Raw genomic sequence first — 16,129 nt, 5'->3', positions numbered from 1 at the left:
ACCTGTAAGCCTAACTTCAGTACCAGGTAAACTGCTTGAAACTATAGTAAAGAACAAAATTATTAGACATTGTGACAGACCCAGACCAGTGGGGTACAGGAGTCTGGTAGAGGGCAAATATACTGGTCACTGGATGAGTAGTTTTCTGTTCCCTGAGTGACCAGAGCACGGGCTGCACTAGAGTAATCAGGAACCTGCTAGAACCAGTTAAGGCAGGCAGGCTAATTAGGACACCTGGGGCCAATTAAGAAGCTTCTAGAATCAATTAAGGCAGGCTATTCAGGGCACCTGGGTTTTAAAAAGGAGCTCACTTCAGTTTGTGGTGTGAGGAGCTGGGAGCAAGAGGTGCAAGGAGCTGAGAGGGTGTGCTGCTGGAGGACTGAGGAGCACAAGTGTTATCAGACTCCAGGAGGAAGGTCCTGTGGGGAGAATAAGGAAGGTGTTTGGAGGAGGCCATGGGGAAGTAGCCCAGGGAGTTGTAGCTGTCATGCAACTGTTACAGGAGGCATTATAGACAGCTGCAGTCCACAGGGCCCTAGGCTGGAACCCGGAGTAGAGGGTGGGTGGGCCTGGGTTCCCCCCAAATCTCCCAATTGACCTGGACTGTGAGTTCTTCCAGAGGGGAAGGTCTCTGGGCTGTTCCCTAACCCACATGGTGAATCTCTGAGGCAAGAAAATCCGCCAATAAGTGCAGGACCCACCAAGATAGAGGAGGAACTTTGTCACAACATGTAGATAACAACAATATGTTGGGGAGGAGTCAATGCGGCTTTTGTAAAGGGAAATCATGCCTCACAAATTTATTAGAGTTCTTTGAGGGTTTCAACACATGTGGACAAGGGGAATCCAGTGGATATAGTGTACTTGGACTTTCAGAAAGCCTTTGACAAGGTCCCTCACCAAAGGCTCCTAAGCAAAGCAAGGAGTCATGGGATAAGAGGGAAGGTCCTCTCAGGGATCAGTAATAGGTTGAAAGATAGGAAACAGGGTAGGAATGAATGGTTAGTTTTCAAAATGGAGAGAGGTAAATAGCAGGGTGCCCCAAGGATCTGTACTGGGACCGGTGCTGTTCAACATATTCATAAATGATCTGGAAAAAGGGGGTGAACAATGAAATGGCAAAATTTGCAGATGATACAAAACTACTCAAGATAGTTAAGTCCAAAGCTGACTGTGAAGAGTTACAAAGGGATCTCACAAAAGGGATACTCAGGGACTGGGCAACAAAATGGCAGATGAAATTCAGTGTTGATAGGTACAAAGTAATGCACACTGGAAACAATAATCCCAACTGTACATACAAAATGATGGGGTCTAATTTAGCTGTTATCACTCAAGAAAGAGAATTTGGAGTCAGTGTGGATAGTTCTCTGAAATCATCCACTCAATGTGCAGCGGCAGTCAAAAAAGTGAAAAGAATGTTGGGAATCATTAGGAAAGGGATAGATAATAAGACAGAAAATATCATAATGCTACTATATAAATCCATGGTATGCCCACATCTTCAATATTGCATGCAGTTCTGGTCGCCCCATCTCAAGAAAGATATATTGGAATGGGAAAAAATGCAGAGAAGGACAAGGAAAATTATTAGGGGTATGAAACCACTTCTACAGAAGGAGAGAGTAAAAAGACTGGGACTTCCATTTTAAAAATGCGACAATTAACAGGGGATATGATAGAGTTCTATAAACCATGAATGCTGTAGAGAAAATGAATAAGGAAGTATTATTTACCCCTTCACATAACACAAGAACCAGGGGTCATCCAATGGAAATTAACAGTCAGCAGGTTTAAAACAAACAAAAGGAAGTATTTCTTCACACAGTCAAGCTGTGGAACTCCTTGCCAGAGGATGTTGTGAAGGCCAAGACAATACCAGGGTTCAAAAAAGAACTAGATAAGTTTATGGAGGATAGGTCCATCAATGGCTATTAGCCAGGATGGGCAGGGATGCAACCCCATGCTCTGGGTGTCCCTAAACCTGCACTGCCAGAAGCATCTAGCACCAGCCATTATCAGAGACAGGACACTGGGCTAGGTGGACTATTTGTCTAACCCAGCATGGCCCTTCTCATGTCCCTGCCTGGATCTCTCAGACATCTATTGGGGTTTTTCCGGCTCAGAGCTCTATGACTTCTGCTGGGTTTCCCCTATGCTAGTGGAATGGCAGCCCCCACTCAAAGGTGGCTGCTCTGTACTAGCAGGGATGTAGTGGAAGGAAAATCCTGGAACATTCCAGAGTAAGAAGTCCCCCGGGACACAGCAGCAGCACCTGTGCAGTTGTAATGGGCTCCCAGCCTTTCCCCTGAGTGTTTACACTGCTCTTTCAGGTTCAGGGTGGGGACAGGCCTTAACTCCCTGTGTCCAAGTCAGGGCACAGCACATGCCCTGTTGTTCTGTTCTTAAAGGTGACCTGGAAAAGGCCACAAACATCTGGGGCTTATGCCCTTTTAATGGAGAAAGGGGCTGTGAAGGGGGTGGTCCGTATGGATAGAGAATCAGCTTGGTTTTCCTGCTTGGAATTTGACCTGTCTGACTTTGGAGCTGGTGGGACTGTGACTTCACTCTTCCCAAGGGCGAGGAGCCAGAGGAACTGGGGGGGAAGGACAGCCAGGCAGTTTAAGGTTGTGCTTTTGGTTGGCTTTTATTGACCCCTGTTAAATCCAAAGCTCTTTGTTAGCGATTCAGATGCTCCCTCACTGAGGGCTGAGAGCTCCTGCTCCTGTCTCCTGCTCTTCCCAGAAGTCCTCCAGCAAACAGGGGAGGCAGGACCTGTCATTCCTGACTCCTCTATGGTGATAAAGCAGCAAACCTTTTGGGGAGAGGGGTAATAGAGAGAAGCAGAGCAGAGAGGTCACAGAGTGCCTCCCCAGCCATTCTTTTCCACTGAGGAGCAGAAAAGGGCACGCGTCTAGCATTTCCCCTCTGCAGGCCGTCATTAAGCATTTCCAGCTCCCCCATCTGGCTGTGTCTTGAATCCTCTCGCCCCAGCCCCTGGATGCCTCCTAGCCTGTGAGCGCAGAGGAAGGGCTCTCAGGTGCTGATTCTGACGGGCTGTTAGATGCCCCCCCCCCTTCTTTTTCCAGTCTCCTTGCTGAATTTCCCCTGCATCCTCCACCCTCACATTGCTCAGCAGCATTAGGAGCCAGCGCTCCTGGTAGCCCAGCCTCAGGCTGCAACAGGACCCCCAGGAGCATTGTTCCCTTAAAAGGGTACCACGAATTCCACGATCATTGCACCAAAGTCTGTGCACCCTGCAGTGCCCTCTGGTGACGCTGCCCATTGGCACAAGGCTACTGGAGCCTTCAGAGTATGGGCACTCATTGCCTCTCCTGGGCGTGAGGAGGGGACGGACACTGTGGTGGGGCTGCAGGGGGGGAGGTCTCTGCATTGCTGCAGGCTCATGCCCCCCCCTTTTGCCTCTCAGGACTTCATTCTGGGGTGCCTGCTCCTCAACCCGGACAAGCGGCCGACAGCCCATAATCTGCTCTTCCACCAGGTGCTCTTTGAGGTCCACTCCCTCAAACTGCTGGCAGCGCACTGCTTCATCAACAACCAGTGTGAGTGAGTGGGGACGAGGAACGGGGACGCTCAGCTACAGAGCCCTGGCACTAGACTGAGCCTTGAGCAGGGCTGTACCAGAGGCAGCCGCCCAAATCCCTGCCCCAGCGCAGCTGAGGGCATGGGAGAGGCTCTCTGGGCCCTCTTCGGGGAAAGGGGAGGCTCAGGCCCCTGCCTGTGGGGAGAGTTTGTGCAGAGCTCCCAGCTGACAGGTTCTTCTCTTGGCTTTGCTGTAGACCTGATGCCGGAGAACGTGGTGGAGGAGAAGACGAAGGAGCTGGACCTGAACATGGTGATGGCGGAGATCCGGCGAGAGGGGCGGCCCGCAGTGCAGTGGAGGTGAGACCCCTGGGGAGGGGGATCTTGGGGCAGCCCCAGCAGGGAGTGTGGATGGGCAGGAAACTGTGCAACCTCCACGCCCAGCAAAGATGGCTTGGTGCTCCTAGTGTCACTGCCCCACCTCTCCCCAAGCCCCTCTCTCCGCCCCTCCTTGCCCTGCTGTCCCCAGTAACCTCTTCCCTCCTGTTTCTCTTCCAGATACTCAGAAGTCTCCTTCCTGGAGCTTGACAAGTTCCTGGAGGATGTCAGGTGAGCTGGGGTTGGGTGGTGTCCCACGGATCCCTCAGCCAGGCCTGTTCAGAAGCTCCATGCGTGGATAACATGCTGCCAGTGAGGCTCGGACAGACAGGGCCTCAGCCCGTCCAGAGACCTGAGCTAAGGCTCTCTAGTGCAAGCACCAGTGGGGTGGCTGGTTTCGTTCAGTCCTGACCACTGGATGCCAGACAATGCCTCGTCCCTGGGCTGTGTGGAGCTGCCAGTGTCACGAACACTGCAGGGAAGCTTTTGCAGAAATGTTTCCTTTCTGCTGAGTGGTTTCTGGGTCAGTTCCTGATTTGTCCCCCTCCCCATGGGGGCCGTTCTGTTCACAGCCCCTGAACCACGCGGGACCCCAAGGCAGCCATGTCTGGAGTTGGGGGGAAGGGCTTGCGCCCTGCTGCCTCCCCCACATCAACAGGGCCCGGCTTCTCCTCCTCCTGGAGCACAGCTCCCCGGGGCCATGACCCTTCCCTCGCCCCTTGCTAGCTGGGCCTGGGCATGGCTGGTTCCACCTAACTGTGTCTCTGTGGCAGGAATGGGATCTATCCCCTGATGAACTTCGCTGCCACCAGGCCCCAGCTGCTCCCGCGTGCACTCTCCCAGCCTCAGGAGGACCCCCAGAAAGCCAAGACCCCCACCCCGGAGCCCTTCGATGTGGAGACGAGGAAGGTAAGGGCGAAAGTGGGACCATTTCAAATGCCACCCTGGGGACAGCACCCCCTGCTGGAACTAGGCAGACAGTGCCCTTCTCTGCTGCACTCTTGCCCTGTGGACTCCCCTCCCATGGGTCTGGCACTGCCCCCCAGACCCACTGTGGGTTCTCCTGCAGGCACGAGAGATATGTTTCCAGTGCCCACAGTGAGTGCTGTGGGCTCCCCACTTGGGATCGAGTTAATGCACTTTGTTCTCAGCCTTGACCCGTCAGAGCAGCCAGGCTGGGCTGGGGCTGGTCTCTGGTGCACTTCCCAGTAGGTCCATGGACAGCATTAAAGCCCAGTGCATGATGGGAGGCAGGGATTGATTATTCTTTGACCCTGACATTACAGTGAGACCCCGGCTGAGATCAGGCCCCAGTTGTGTTGGGTGCTGCACAGAGAGGGAGAGAAATCCTGCCCCACACTGCTTGTGCTCTGGTGGAAGGTACAGTCTTGCCAACTGGGCAGAGCAAACAATTGAAGGGAGCAGGGGAGTGGGGCAAGCATGAGTGGACGCATGGTTACAGACACTCCTATCTATTCTTTGTATTACGGTAGCTCTAGATGCCTGGGTGCTGTAGAAATATATAACAGAGACAGTCCCTGTCCCAGAATACTTACAGTCCAAGTGTAAGACTGTAGACAGTAGGTGGATATAACAGGCAGAGGAGACACAAGGAAACAGTGAGACTATACGGGTCAGGATGAAATGCAGAGGTCACAGCACACCAGCTGCCTAAGCAGTGCTGAGGTTTCTGTGGGCCTGGCAGCAGGGGGAGTGTTAGGGAGGGATTTGAAAGAGAACAATGAGGTGGCTTTGCAGAGGTGTTTTGGGGAGCTTCTCCCATGCACAGGGGATGTAATGAGAGTTGGCTTGTGGGGAAATTTCCTAAAATGGACAATCAAGACTGGCATCATTTCCTGAATGAATGAAGGAGTCGACATGTCTATGGTACATGAAAAAAGATGGGGCAAGCGGGGATAGGCCATCAAAGGCTCTACAGCAGGGGTGGGCAAACTTTTTGTCCTGAGGGCCACATCTGGGTATGGAAATTGTATGGCGGGCCATGAAGGCTCATGAAATTGGGGGTTGGGGTGTGGGAGGGGGTGAGGGCTCTGGCTGGGGAAGCGGGCTCTGGGGTGGAGCCAGAAATGAGGAGTTCAGGATGTGGGAGGGGGCTCCGGGCTGGGGCAGGGGTGGGGGTTAGGGCTCTGGTTGGGGGTGTGGGCTCTGGGATGGGGATGAGGGGTTTGGGGTGCAGGAGGGTGCTCCGGGCTGGGACCGAGGGGTTTGGAGGGCAGGAGGGGGATTGGGGCTAGGACAGGGGGTTGGGGCATGGGCGGGGTCAGGGGTGCAGGCTCCAGGCAGCACTTACCTCAAGCAGCTCCTGGAAGCAGCGGCATGGCCCCTCTCTGGCTCCTATGCGGAGGCGCGGCCAGGCGGCTCTGGGCGCTGCTCCATCTGCAGGTGCCCGGCCAATGGGAGCTGCAGAGGCAGCGCTTGGGGCGGGGCCATGGGCAGTGTGTGGAACCCCCTACGCATAGGAGCCAAAGAGGGACATGCTGCCACTTCCGGGAGCTGCGGCACGCACAGAGCGGGGCAAGCTCCCGACCCCGCTCCCTGGCTGGAGCAGGACAAGCCCCAGACCCTGCTCCCCAGCGGGAGCTTGAGGGCCAGATTAGACCATCTGAAGGGTTGGATGTGGCCCCCAGGCCGTAGTTTGCCCACCACTGCTCTACAGTGAAGGCACTTAGTGTATGTCTTTGAAGTGGAAGAGGCGCTAGCGGAGGGACACAAAGGGGGGAATCAAAACGAGAAGCCAGGAAGAGGACTTCTGTGCTTATTGTTTGTAAAGCCATACTGCTTACGAGCCCCTGTGAACAGTGCTAGGCACTGCACAAACACAGACCAGAAAGACAGCCCTGCCTCAAAGAGCTGACAATCTCAGTAGCCGTGTTCTTAATGGCTGTAAGTGAGTCTACACTGAAGCGCTACAGCAGCGCAGCTGCACCACTGCTGTGTTGCATCTGTAGACAAGCCCCTAGGGAGTTAGACTTTTTCCCACTGATGCTTCCATTGTGTGAGAACATAGTTTTCAGCTCCCTGGCAGCATGGACCATCCATGCTTGCTAAGGAGCCAGCAGCGCTCTTGTCCCGGAGTGCATGAGCTGCCACAGCAAAGTGGGTCAGAGAGATCAGCCATCACGTCACCCCAGTTAGCAGGAGTGGGATTCCGCCGCGAGGATAAGTTGGTGCTGAACGTTGTTTCCTGTCTGAGAATTGGGCATCAGGCAGCTGGAAAGGCTGGTGTTTTGCAGAAAGAAGTGGCAGGTTTAGAACCCGGCCTGGATGTGAGGATCTAGAGGGAGGGCTGAGTGGAAGGTGACACCATATTACAGACTTGAGTGACAGGGAGGATGGAGGTGTTGTCTACAGTGATTGAGAAAGGAGGCAGGGGAGGGGAAAGATTAAGAGCTTGGAACAATTTGCAGGTGGTGAGTCAATCAGAGTTTTAGAGCCTAAATAATTGCTGCTTTCACTAGGGCCGGTTTCCTCTGGGCCCCAGGGGTGCTCAACCCCCTGCTCCGTGCCAGGTCCCACCCCACCCGACCCCTTCCCCCAAGCCTCCACCCCACCTCCCCTCTTCCTGCCTCCGGCCGTGCCCCTCTCCACCCCTTCCCCAAATCCCCAGCCCTGCCTTGCCTCTTCCTGCCCCCGGCCCTGCCCCGCTCCACCCCTTCCTCAAACCCCCAGCCCTACCTCGCCTCTTCCTGCCCCCGGCCCTGCCCCTCTCCACCCCTTCCCCAAACCCCCAGCCCTACCTCGCCTCTTCCTGCCCCCGGCCCTGCCCCTCTCCACCCCTTCCCCCAAACCCCCACCCCTGCCTCGCCTCTTCCTGCCCCTGGCCCTGCCCCTCTTCACCCCTTCCCCCAAACCCCTGCCCCGCCTCTTCCTGCCCCCGGCCCTGCCCCTCTCCACCCCTTCCTCAAACCCCCAGCCCTGCCTCGCCTCTTCCTGCCCCCGGCCCTGCCCCTCTCCCCCCCTTCCCCCAAACCTCCACCCCTGCCTCGCCTCTTCCTGCCCCCAGCCCTGCCCCTCTCCACCCCTTCCCCAAACCCCAGCCCTGCTCCGCTTCAGGCCATGATGGACTGGTACAGAATAAATGCTGGCGTTCACCAGGTGTCAGTCAGGCCAAGAGCGTAGCAGGATTAGAAAGGTGCAGGCAAAGTATATGGCCACGAACACCCAGAGTTGTAATATTAAAATGTAACCAAGAGTTTGGGAAGGGCTGTAACCCCCTCCTGCTTCGGGGGGGGGGGGGGGGAGCCAACCCCTAACAAACGGGGATAGGAGGAGATTTCCCTTGAGGGGAAGGTTACTCCATAACTGTCCCCTACACAGTGTTCCGGCACCTTCCTCTTAATCAGCTAGTGCTGCCCCTGGCAGGGACAGGTATTGGTTCACGTGGACCCAGGGCTGGCCCAGTCTGGCAGTTCCTATGGGACAGAAATGAGGGAGGGAATGGGAGAAGGTTTTAGGTGGCATATAGGCAGTTGGGGGTTGTGGGATGTAAGTTGGAGGGGGGAAGTCAACTGCTTGGCCAGGGATATGGCAGAGCTGAAGGAGGACAGAGCGCAGATGCTCCGTGCTGCTCCCACACTGATGGTTGTCTTGGTCTCTCCTAGGTGGTGCAGATGCAGTGTAGCATGGAGATGAATGAAGAGAAGGCCCAGTGGCATGTAAGTGATGAGCCCAGCAGAGCTCACAGCACTGGGCCAGTACCAGAGCATGACCCTCTCGGTCTGTCCTTCCCCTTTTCCCTTGAACAAAGGTTGGTAGGACGTTTGTTACAGTAGCAGGCAGGGGCCCACTGTGCAGAGTGCTGCTAGCGAGTTCCAGCAGGGTGCCCCAAAGAGCTCCCTGTTTTTAGGAAGACAGCTGGGCTGTGGGATGTGAGGGGAGGGAGACAGCCACAAATTACACAAACAGAGATGTTTGCAGCTCTATAAATAAATACAAAACCAGTTTCCCCCACAGCAGTCAGCCTAGCCACTAGACCTGGAGTGCGTTCCTACGGGCATCACCGCACAGGTGGGGTCAGGTAGAGGAGAGGGCAGCTCTGGGACGATGATCCAGGATAAGCGGCATGGAAAAAAGCAGAGACATATGGGGGTGGCGCTGGCACTGTTGGTGGGGGCAATGCAATAAGAGCAGTGAAGGCTGATGGAGTGCTGATTACCAGTCTCCTAACGAGCAAAACGAGGTGATCCCAGCAGTAACCATCAGTAAAGCAGACTTCTGTCCCCAGTAACATACAACTCTTGAAGACAGTGGAGCCAGAAGGAATGAGCAGCACTGGAGGATTAAATCAGGCCAGGCAAACCTGACTGCTGCATTGGCTAGAATTAGTCAGTGGGGCAGGGACTGTCCTGCTGTGTGTGGGCAGCACTGCCGGGACAGGATCAGCAGGAACGTGAATACAGCAGACTCCATCTGGAAGTTAGTAAAGCAGCTCCTCCGTCTGCGCCAGGGTCTCACATCTTGGCCTGTGCTTCCTCCTAGACCTGCTGTTACCCCCTGTGCTCTGCCCACTGCCTCGCTCTCGACCCTGAGAATTCATTACACCACACCCTGTGCTTAGAGACGACTCCTCTTCTGTGCATCCAGTGCCAGCTCTGCACCTTCCTTGCCTTCCCCAAGATTCACTGCGGTCACTTCGGTCGTGTCTAGATGAGCAGGTTGCGCGGGTTTAACTCTCAGCAATTTTTAAACCAATTTAGTTAAACTGGTGCAAGCCCCTGAGTGGCCGCTCTTGGGAGTTGAAGAGAAACTGAAGTATGCTGCTGTTAAATCAAAATAAATGCCCACGTCAGGGTTAGCATCAGTTTAGCTAAATCAGATTAAAGTCACACCTTCAGTTAAACCAGTGCTGCTTTCTTGTGTAGGCAAGCCTGAACCCAAACCCCAGATCTGAACCCTGCCAAGCTGGGCCAGCTCTGAGTTTAGTGGGCAGCTCCTTCCCTATAATGGGGCAAACCCAAACATGAGGTGCAAACTCATGTACTGTGGGAGGGGATCAAAATCCACAGACCTGTGTCTCTTTCTGTTGCTTCTTTCCTGTCTGTGGCCTCCCACACCTGGTCCTTGCAGCTTCCTGGTGTTTCTCCAAAGCTGACTGTAAGCTCCTTAGGGGTAGGGCCCTTGCCGCCATAAGAACGGCCATACTGGATCAGACCAAAGGTCCATCTAGCCCAGTATCCTGTCTTCTGACAGTAGCCAATGCCAGGTACCCCAGAGGGAATGAACAGAACAGGTAATCATCAAGTGATCCATCCCCTGTTGTCCATTCCCAGCTTCTGGCAAACAGAGCCTAGGGACTTCATGTGTTTTGTGGGGGCTGGGTACCCCCATGGTGCTGTATAAATCAGTAATTGTCATAGGTCTAACACTGGCTGTAGCATCTCTCCGTTCTGCTCGGCCAGGTTATGTAGTCACACGGGCTAATTTCAGAGTGGTAGCTGTGTTAGTCTGTATCAGCAAAAACAACAAGGAGTCCTTGTGGCACCTTAGAGACTAACACATTTATTTGAGCGTAAGCTTTCGTGGGCTAAAGCCCACTACATCAGATGCATGCAGTGGAAAATACAGTAGGAAGATAGATAGATACAGAGAACATGAAAAAATGGGGGTTGCCATACCAACTCTAATGAGACTAATCGATTAAGGTGGGCTATTATCAGCAGGAGGAAAAAAAAACTTTGATAGTGATAATCAGGATGGCCCATTTCAAATAGTTGACAAGAAGGTGCGAGTAACAGTAGGGGGAAAACTCCTCTGCTCTGGTGCAAGTGTGCCTGGGATCCCTTGTTCATCTCTTGGGGGTTCTGTGATTCCAAAGGGACAGGATCGTGGCCTGAGGGGTCCCGTTTAGTAAGAGGGAGCTGTATCCAGGATCTGGAGATTTTGATCTGTGGCTCTTTTATCATTGCAAGGACAATAATGACACTAAGACTTGTTCTATTCAGCTAACATTCTCCGGGTGGATCCTCGGAGGGATCCTGAGCCCTTTATCCTCTGCGAGGAACTCCCAGAGCACTCACTGCAGCCTGCAGTGAGTCGGAGAGGGAAAGACTTGGGATTGTTGCACTGGGTGGGGGTGTCTCTGACCCTACCCTTCTCCCAGTGTAATGTAACATTTTAGCTGTGATAGAGGAAAGGGCACATTCATTCCAGGCAGGGCCTTCAAAGGGCATGTCTGACCGGCTGCCCGCAATCTCCTGCACCAGCACTACCGGTTTCTCCCAGCAGCCTCTGGTGCTGGCTGAAGGAGCTGCCCGTTTGTTTCCTAAGGAGAAGCTGATGCTCTTTTCTAATACGCTCTCTCTTCCTGCTGCAGCTCACGCTCTTGCTAATCCTGGAGGACAAGCTGCACCGACAGTTAAGCTACGACCTGCTGCCAAGTAGGTTTATTTATAATTATCATGTCCTATTATGGATCTAGTAGTTGTGCCTGAGGGCCCTGAGCAGGGTTGGGTCCCATGGCCCAAGGCCATGCTCAGACTTACAGGAGGACGTGGTCCTTACTCCAGAGAGCTCAGTCTGTTTACAACCTGGTTTCCTTTCCTCTGTGCACTGGAGGAGGCAGCCTGAACCCTGCCAGCCAGGTGCAGGGTCCTGCCCACCTGTGTCCCCAGAGCAGCGGGTGTCCGGGCTCACAGCCTTTGGGAGCAGAGTGGAATGGCCATTAAGAACATTCACATTATCCTGATCAGAATTTCATCTCTGCACCCCAAAACTGTGACACCTGTCAAGAGAAGAGGAAGTAGGTAGTTTCTCCCCTGAGACGGCAGCCTTTTTCTGCAGCTTTAGTAAAGGGGGAAAGTCCATGGCTGAGTGATGAGCTGCCCTTGTATGGTGTGAAAGTTCCCAGCCATTCAGCCTGGCTCTGCTGCAGAGCCCAGAGGTGGTTCTCTTCAGAGCATGCCCAGTCCCAGCCCGACTCATGGGGAAGACAGGAGCCCTCTGGAGGAAAGTGCAGCCATCCTTATCGAGCGCCCTGGAGTCAGAGTTCTTTATCTGGCCTCACAGACAGCCGAAAAGCCCAGAGCCAGGGATCTCTCTGAACAGGGCTTGGTATCATAAAAGGCCCCTTTTGGTTTCTGAGCCAAGAATGTCAAAAGAGCGTTCTGCTGAGATGGCCACACTTTGCCTGGTCTGGGAGTGGAACCTTGCAAAGCTCATTCCACCCGGCACTTGGCATGAGGCCCACTCAGTGCTCACCTACACACTCTGTCTGCCCCATAGTCGCATGGGCTGGTGCTCAGCCAGCCCTAGGCTCACGCCATCTGTGTCCCCAAAGCCAAATGCGTCTGCAAAAGCTTCCAGCTGGGCTGTGTGCCACGAGAGTGCTCTCTGGAGGGAACGCGAGCGGCAGGAATTTCCTGTTCTCACTGTTAACCCTGTTTCTGCAGCTGACAGTTCCAAGGGCTTGGCCTCAGAGCTGGTGCACTACGGATTCATCCATGAGGTGAGCCTCCTCCCCCCTCCTTTAGAATTTGCGCGGCTCACTCGGGCAGGGATCTGCTGCCAATATATTAACACAGGACTCTCTAATTCTCCACAACACCCTAGGCCTCAGGGGCATGACCTGGGCAGTCCACTCACTTATTTTCCCATTTAAGCAAGCTTGTTCTTATGACTGACCAGGGTCAGACGGGGCCAGTTTATGGTTGCATGATGAACCCCCTACTTTTTACCATGCTGTCACTCTTTGCCTATCTGCTTTGCTCAGGCCTGGCTCCAGGCTGCTCCAATGACAGGAGTAGCCATATTATCATGGCATGAGTCACCCAGTGAGTGGGACCAAATTTAAAAATGATTCTGGAGTATGAAACCAGAAGAGCTGCCTAGATCAAAGAGCCCAGATGAGACTCTCTGCCACCTCCTGCCTCCCCCAGAGAAGCACCCATGCCTGCTGCTGCCCCAGACAGCAGTCACTGACCTACACTGCAGCTTTCTACCTGGCCAGAAGATGGAATCAATTCCCTCACCATCAAACTTGTGCACAGCACAGTTCTCTTCAGTGGCCCCAGAGCTAGGGAGGGCCCAGCTAGTTCAGCAGTCCAGAGCCAGGGGGATGCAGATGCTTTGAGTAGCAGAGCAGCCTGCAGGAAGCCTGGCTAGGAGGAAGCAGACACACTTATTTTTGCCAGAAAATGGTGTCGCGTTTTGCCCATGAGTTGGGAATTTGGAAACCGTAAGTGAAGTCTGGGAGAATTCCTCAATCTGAATCCTGACCCTACCCAAGCAGTTAGTCAGCTCCTTTGACAAACAGCTTTGCCTGCTGGCCACTTGCAAGATGGTGCATTTATACTTCGTTCCTGGACGGCCTCCTGAGCATATGGACCGTATAGAACAGAGGTCATCTGCCAAAATGAATGGGGAAGATTTGGGAGAGAACAGGAGTCCCCTCCCGTAGAGCATTTCTGGAAAATATGTGGCTCCTGGTACAATCTGTTGATTTGAAAGACAAACAATTTTCTGTTAAGAAGCAGAGAGAAAAGTCTTTCAGAAGCCGGTGATTTTGTGGGTGTCGTGGTGTGTGTGACCCTCCGCGGCAGGGAAATTAACGAATCCTTCCTTCACTTGGGTAGGAGAATGTTACCACGAGGCTCCTGGCAATCCAATGACCCCTCTACAGCATCAGTTGCTCTGCTTACCTTACTTTTGCCTCTCTGGATCTCCACAGCCCTGTACATCTGCAGTCATGCTCACCAGGTCTCCTCTTCTCCTTGCTACGGTAGAGACATGAGAGGTGATAGTGAGGATTAGATGTGGGGAGTGCTCTCAGCTACACCAAGCCTAATTAACCTGCTGATTCCTTTCTCCTAGGATGACTGTGAAATGCTGGCCAACTTCCTAGAAAATGCTTTTCACAAGCACCGGTCTCCTCCCTTGTGAGTCACCCCGATGAGTTCTGGGCAGAGAGGTGCCCCCCAAAGGAGGATGGGAACTGTTCCAGGCCAGAAGGAACTGTGGGGCTCTTGATCAGGCTTTCCGCTGCAGAGGTGACCTTTTCCATTTGTTCCTGGCTGTATCTCTACTGTCCATCCAACCTGTGATTCAGAAAGAAAATGGCAAGAAGAGAAAGGACCAGCAAACATGAGGCCTTTGACATGCGTCGTTGTTACCAGGATCCCGCCAAGAAAGTGCTCTCCAGCCTCCACTTCTGAAGGAGGCCAAGGCGAGCGGTGAGGTGGTTTTAGGAGTGGAGGATCATGCAGGAAGCTTCTAGTTGCAGGGTTTTTGAAGATGCAAAGCTGCTGCAAGAGCCCACAACTGGTAAATTTACCTCTGGGAGCAAGAAGCACCTTCGCTGTGGGCCATCACTTCACTTCCTCAGCTGGAAATGGTCACAGCAGGGAGGGAAAGAGTGCAGGTTTGGGAGGATCTTGAGCAGTTTCCTGTCTGCCGTATTCCACCCCTTTTCCAGGCCTGATTCCTCCTGCTCTGCTGGAGTCCCCCAGGGCAAAGGAGCCATTGCGATGCCTTATCATAAGAACTGCACTCCCTCTGCTAGGCTGAGGAGAGGACATTGTGAGCTTGACTGACAGGGCATGGGAAGAAATTGCAGGAATCCTGAACCATCAGGTGGTTCATAAAATATGGACCAACAGAACCACCACTGGTGCTGAGCACAGCCTCTGTCATTTCAGTTAGTGAATTTTTGGAAGGCTAAGAGACACAGTGAAAGGTGGAATTTCCATCATTAGATGGGAGAGTGGGGGCAAATATAGCTGCTGATTTGTCAGGTTCAAGATTGGTGTATTATGCAAATAGGAATTGTGTATCAATGGCTGTGCCATGCTGCTCTGCCTGCACCTCGCTGCTCTGAGTGTACTGTTCACACTAGGCCATATGGGCCACGCTGCACTGACTGTATCATGCTATGCTGACTTTCTTACACGGTGCCTGATTCCCTGTCTAGTTCTGGCTGTGTACGCTTTGCCACGCAGCACAGATTTCATCGTGGTGTGCTGGGTTTGCCGTGCTAAGCTGCTTTGCTAAGCTGTCCTGGCTGTTTAATTACGTGGGTTTTCCAAGTTGTGCTGATATTGTGCTAACTTTGCAGATACAGACATTTCAATAAATTGATTGAAAAGAACAAACCCCATCACAAAACATGATAACTGAGTGACCCATTTGGAGTCTTTGTGGATTGTTTACTCTCCCCATTACACAAAGAAGGGGTAAAGTAGCTTCCTCCATGTCCAATTGGCTTATCCAGAGCCAGGTACACTGAAATGCTGAACTAATTAGGTGGAGAAACATTCTCCTAATGCTTGGTCAGTGGGGCTTCTCACTCTTTCTGCTTATGCCAGAACAAGTCTGGGCTTGAGTCTATGGAAATGCTGAAAGCTTGCTTTGTGCTGTGCTTGTTTCATGTCCCTGATGGAGCAATTTGCTCTAGTTCAGCTCCTAGGTTTTCCCCTTGCTGATTTCTTTGTATAACCAACAAGTCAGAGCTCGATTTCTCTAGAGAATTTTCCTCCCAGTGCCTTTGCTGAGTTCTGCAGTGGTGTATTCGTTAGCTAACCTCTACACAATTCCTAGAGTACATGATGCATTAGGCAAGGACTATCTGAGGTTGAGGAATGCAGCCCCACACCCTGAAAGAGCTCCAGCTGGTAAAACAAAACACAACACTGCAGTCTGTCTGCTCAGCACCAAGGATTGTTGTGTTTTTTTCCTCAACACCCCCCCCTCCTGCAAAGAATTTTTTTCTGGTGGAAGAACTTATTAAAAAAATCCAGTGCAAAACAAGCCAAAGGGCTTATAATCGATGTCTTAGGTACTTATATGGCCCCCATCCGCCTAGTATCTGAGCGCCTCACATTCTTTAAATACAATGCTATGCGATTCACCTTTGTGAGCCTGTATCTCATTCTGTAAGTGTGAAAAGGCACACGTCCAAAAGGGAAAGCTTCCAATTCTGTATGGAGAATACAAGAACTGAGTCCCAGTCTACTGTCTAGTTTCAGAGTAGCAGCCGTGTTAGTCTGTCTGCCAGTCTTTTGCATCTGCTGTTAGACACTAACATGCTTGCCAATTTATTTTATTTCATGCTCACATGAACACTATCCCAGGATTCACAAGACTATAACAGGGTTCAAGATAGAACTAGATAGGTTCATAGAGGATAGGTCCATCAATGGCTATTAGCCAGGCTAGGCAGGGATGGCGTCCCTAACCTCTGTTTGCCAGAAGCTGG

The 16,129-nt window shown here is 52.7% G+C and overlaps 1 protein-coding gene across 2 annotated transcripts in view; it reads left to right on the top strand.

Annotated features, from left to right (window-relative positions):
- NRBP2 (nuclear receptor binding protein 2) overlaps positions 1-15,781 on the top strand; it is a 58,110-nt gene extending 42,329 nt beyond the window's left edge. For both annotated transcript variants that reach the window (XM_054018261.1, XM_054018260.1), the window contains exons 11-18: positions 3,431-3,563; positions 3,801-3,903; positions 4,102-4,152; positions 4,695-4,830; positions 8,544-8,597; positions 11,255-11,318; positions 12,330-12,385; positions 13,750-15,781. In XM_054018261.1, the coding sequence (XP_053874236.1) occupies positions 3,431-3,563; positions 3,801-3,903; positions 4,102-4,152; positions 4,695-4,830; positions 8,544-8,597; positions 11,255-11,318; positions 12,330-12,385; positions 13,750-13,818 (666 nt within the window). In that variant the 3' untranslated portion in view covers positions 13,819-15,781. The remainder of the gene's footprint in view (positions 1-3,430; positions 3,564-3,800; positions 3,904-4,101; positions 4,153-4,694; positions 4,831-8,543; positions 8,598-11,254; positions 11,319-12,329; positions 12,386-13,749) is intronic.
- The last annotated feature ends 348 nt before the right edge of the window (positions 15,782-16,129 follow it).

This window comes from Malaclemys terrapin, chromosome 2 (genome assembly GCF_027887155.1).
Source record: "Malaclemys terrapin pileata isolate rMalTer1 chromosome 2, rMalTer1.hap1, whole genome shotgun sequence".
Lineage (NCBI taxonomy): Eukaryota > Metazoa > Chordata > Testudines > Emydidae > Malaclemys > Malaclemys terrapin.
The sequence above is the reverse complement of the archived record's forward strand: the minus strand, read 5'-3'. Positions and strand labels throughout refer to the sequence as shown.